Source organism: Myzus persicae, unplaced genomic scaffold, assembly GCF_001856785.1.
Source record: "Myzus persicae strain clone G006 unplaced genomic scaffold, MPER_G0061.0, whole genome shotgun sequence".
Taxonomy (NCBI): Eukaryota; Metazoa; Arthropoda; class Insecta; order Hemiptera; family Aphididae; genus Myzus; species Myzus persicae.
The window spans coordinates 1-3,620 of record NW_019102050.1 but is presented as its reverse complement, the minus strand read 5'-3'; the positions used below and the strand labels follow the sequence as shown (position 1 = coordinate 3,620).

Genomic DNA, 3,620 nt, shown 5'->3' with positions numbered 1-3,620 from the left:
TTTTTGTTTTCATAATAATTTTATTATACAAGTAATATTAATTAATACTGTTTACCCGGAAAATGGGTTATCGCCGATGAGGATCACGCACGTTATGCTTCCTCTACACTCTCGCGAGGTCGCCCCGTCGAGAGTCTTGTCGAGTTAACGCGAGGCGAGGCACCGCACGAATGCACACTCTACACTCTCGTGTAGTCTCGTGTCGCCTCGTACCAACTTGACGTACACTCTCCAAATTTATACTCATTTGGGCGTTAACGATTATGCAAAATGGACGTGGTCGAGTTAACCGCCGCGGCAGCATTGTGTGCTTTTAGTTACTATAATTTCCTCAATATTTACCAAAAAAAAAATATTAAAAAACCATGGAAAAAAAGGAGATGGTGGATGACAAAAATACACCGAAATAGAACAAGGTAAATTTTACCCTTTTTTTTACCAAATTTTTTCTATATATCATTATCTATGTTTTATTTTAAAATTTTTCAGCCAAAGTACCGATCATATGTTAGCAGAATTGCTTTTTGAACCTTCAGGCGAATTTGAAAATTTCCTACGAATGTCATCATCAGATTTCTCATATATACTAGACAAGATTTCACCTGTGATATCTAAAAAACACACTCAATTAAGAGAACCTATACCTGCCAAAACCAGACTTGCTATCACTTTACGATTTTTGGCTACTGGAGATAGTTATAAGAGTTTACATTTTTTGTTTAAAGTGTCCAGTCAAATCATTTCAATTATTGTTCCAGAAGTATGTGCTGCAATCAACGACCTTCTCAAAGATGAAATAAAGGTAACAATATTCTAAGTAGAGTGAAATATACAATTTATTATGAATTTATACGGGCATAATAATTTATAATATTGTATGCAAATGAAACAAAACTTTAACTTTTTAAATATTTTTAACAACAAAACAAAACATAACTTAGTTTTCTTTTTAAATTTTAACAACAAAAATAAAAAATATAACTTTCATTAAATTTATCACAACTGAAACATAATTTTACATTTATTTATACTTTCGCCTTATTTTAATTATTAATTAATATCAATTATAATCTCCACTGTAATTGTCAAGAGCAGCGTAAAAAGCAGTGTCTTTTAAATTTGGAGCGTTCGATGTAGTTACATTTAGTTGGTTTGAAATATTAGTGTTTGACGTAGAGATGGAGAGTTGGGCTGGGTTGCAAAGGTTTGAAATCGGAGAGTTAGAACACGTGTCACTTCTTTCCGGAATATGAATTACTGGTGAATGAGGCTGAGAAATAGAGTAATGAGGAATTAATTCAGGTTCAGAATAAGAACTTAAAGAAGGCGATGATGGTCTTTTTGGTGTATTTATTTCAACAGCTGATTTTGGTTGATTTGATACTGGAGGAGTAAAAGAAGGGTTGGTACATGAAGTCAATGATTGATTGTTGCAATGACGTAAACGATTAATAAACATTCCATCAATCTCGTACATAAATATTTCACGTTCACATTCAGGTAGTTTACGTAATTTTTTGGCGAAAATTTTTGCATAAAGATCGCACTCGTCTTCTTCTTTCCTGTTATTTATACAACTTTCCAGAGTACTAAAAGCCTTTTTCATTTGTTTTCCCGCTTCTTCTAGTTCGGTAGGATTACTTCGGCGTCGGGGTGTAACCGGTGGGCGACGCTGTGTTTGATTGACGTCTTCAGTTTGTTGACCGATTTGGTTGAATAAATTTGTTTCATTAATATTGTCATCTGCCGTTATCTCCTGTGCATTTTGTGAATTATTACCCTAAAATTAAATATTATTTTTTTAAATTTTTTTACCCGTAATTTAAAAAAATTTATCGAATGAAATTTTTAATTTTGAACAAAAATGCCTGAAATTTTAATATTAATATTATATTTTAATATAGATACTAAGATATGTATACTAAGATGGAATAAATAAAAAAATAATATACATTTTTGTTTCAGTTGCCATCTTCTGCTGCTGAGTGGTTGTTGGTAGAAGAGGGATTCAATAAAAAATTTCCCCATTGTATCGGAGTAATAGATGGAAAACACGTTGTTTTGCAATCCCCTCCCCATACAGGATCAGAATATTATAATTATAAGAACTCATTCAGCATTGTTTTAATGGCATTAGTCAGTAGTGATTATCGCTTTATATATGCAGACATCGGAAGTCAAGGGCGAATCAGTGATGGCGGTGTACTTAGAAATTCGTTATTATGGCAAAAAATTTGTTCAAATAGCCTCAATTTACCAACCCCATCACCCCTTCATGGTTCGAATACTAGTACAGATATTCCATATGTTTTTTTAGGGGATGGGGCATTTGCTCTTAGTGCGAATTTAATGAAACCATATCCTGGAAACCATGCAGTCGGCTCACCAAAACGAATATTCAATCAAAGATTATCAAGCTCACGCGTTGTAGTAGAAAATGTGTTTGGGATATTAACGGCTAAATTCAGAATTTTTAAAAAACCCATCTTACTAGAACCCGAAAAAGTATCAATTATAACTATGACATGCATACTATTACATAATTTTTTAAGAAGGAGCGAAACCTCTGCATCATTATATAACCCTCCAGGAACGATGGACGTGTGTGATGAAAATGGTTTAATAATTCAATCAGGTTCTTGGAGAAATTAAATCGAAGGAAATGGTGCATTAAGACCCTTTAATCATATACCTCGAAGATCACCCATGGATGCAACCCAGATACGAGAAGAATTTACATCATATTTTTTCAATAATAGACAGTAATAAAACAATAGTACAGTTATAAACAGTGAATTCTATAATAAACTTTGTAATATTATAATAATAAACTCGATTCAATACATTTATATTTGTATGAATAAAATTGTATTGTTAATAAGATGTTAATTTCAAATACAGTACAGTGTACCACTCTACGTTAACTTCACGATCCACCAAATATGTACATACCTGTTCTGTATCCAAAGTAGCGTTGCAATCATTAATATTTCCCATAAAACTTTCAATTAGATTATATAAAAACCATATTGGCTTATAAATATCTTCCTGCCCGGCTCCTGATCTGATCGACGCCTTTTTTCTCCTTAAATGCCCACGAAACGTTGCCATGATGGAATTTTTTTTATTTTTCAGTTCATCAATTGGTTTGTTGAACACATTACTAATTTCGACCCAAGCATCATTTACTTTGGCCTTATCTTTATGCCAACGATGCTTTGGATCCCATAAAATAGGTTTAGTTTGATAAAGCTCCATAAATGCAATTGCATCTTCGTTAGTCCAGTCAGACATTTTAATAAATTATTGAACGAAAAAAATTTTTATCATGTAAATGACTAAACAATAAATAAATAAACCAATATTAAACGGCTGTTTTCAAACCAGACAAGCACGAGACAGCGCGAGAATGTAGTTGATAAGCCTCGCCTCGTGGCACGTGTCCTTTGACTCGCAACAAAAAAACCGACACCGAACGGAGCACGCACGAGGCAAGGCGAGACGAGACGAGACGACACGAGTGAACCGACTACACTCTCGTGCTCGCGTTGCCTCGCGTCGCCTCGGCGAGAGTGTAGAGCTAGCATTACGAAATTTAAACATGAAGTCGAAATCCCTTG

At 33.8% G+C, this 3,620-nt stretch overlaps 2 protein-coding genes across 2 annotated transcripts; one reads left to right on the top strand and one right to left on the bottom strand.

Annotated features, from left to right (window-relative positions):
- Positions 1-155: 155 nt before the first annotated feature.
- Positions 156-2,918, top strand: LOC111031086. Its single transcript, XM_022310876.1, has 3 exons — positions 156-416; positions 490-802; positions 1,966-2,918. The coding sequence occupies exons 1-3, from the start codon at positions 271-273 to the stop codon at positions 2,650-2,652; spliced, it is 1,146 nt and encodes a 381-aa protein (XP_022166568.1). The 5' UTR covers positions 156-270; the 3' UTR covers positions 2,653-2,918.
- Positions 998-3,580, bottom strand: LOC111031087. Its single transcript, XM_022310877.1, has 2 exons — positions 2,953-3,580; positions 998-1,780 (listed from the first exon to the last, which is right to left on the bottom strand). The coding sequence occupies exons 1-2, from the start codon at positions 3,292-3,294 to the stop codon at positions 1,061-1,063; spliced, it is 1,062 nt and encodes a 353-aa protein (XP_022166569.1). The 5' UTR covers positions 3,295-3,580; the 3' UTR covers positions 998-1,060.
- Between the last annotated feature and the right edge of the window lie 40 nt (positions 3,581-3,620).

Bases quoted from the DNA above. Each gene is read 5' to 3' on its own strand.
- LOC111031086 (XM_022310876.1), top strand. From the start codon at position 271: ATGGACGTGGTCGAGTTAACCGCCGCGGCAGCATTGTGTGCTTTTAGT. The intron at 417-489 runs GTAAATTTTACC...AAAATTTTTCAG, and splicing joins ATACACCGAAATAGAACAAG to CCAAAGTACCGATCATATGT. The intron at 803-1,965 runs GTAACAATATTC...TTTTTGTTTCAG, and splicing joins TTCTCAAAGATGAAATAAAG to TTGCCATCTTCTGCTGCTGA.
- LOC111031087 (XM_022310877.1), bottom strand. From the start codon at position 3,294: ATGTCTGACTGGACTAACGAAGATGCAATTGCATTTATGGAGCTTTAT. The intron at 1,781-2,952 runs GTATGTACATAT...ATTTAATTTTAG, and splicing joins CTACTTTGGATACAGAACAG to GGTAATAATTCACAAAATGC.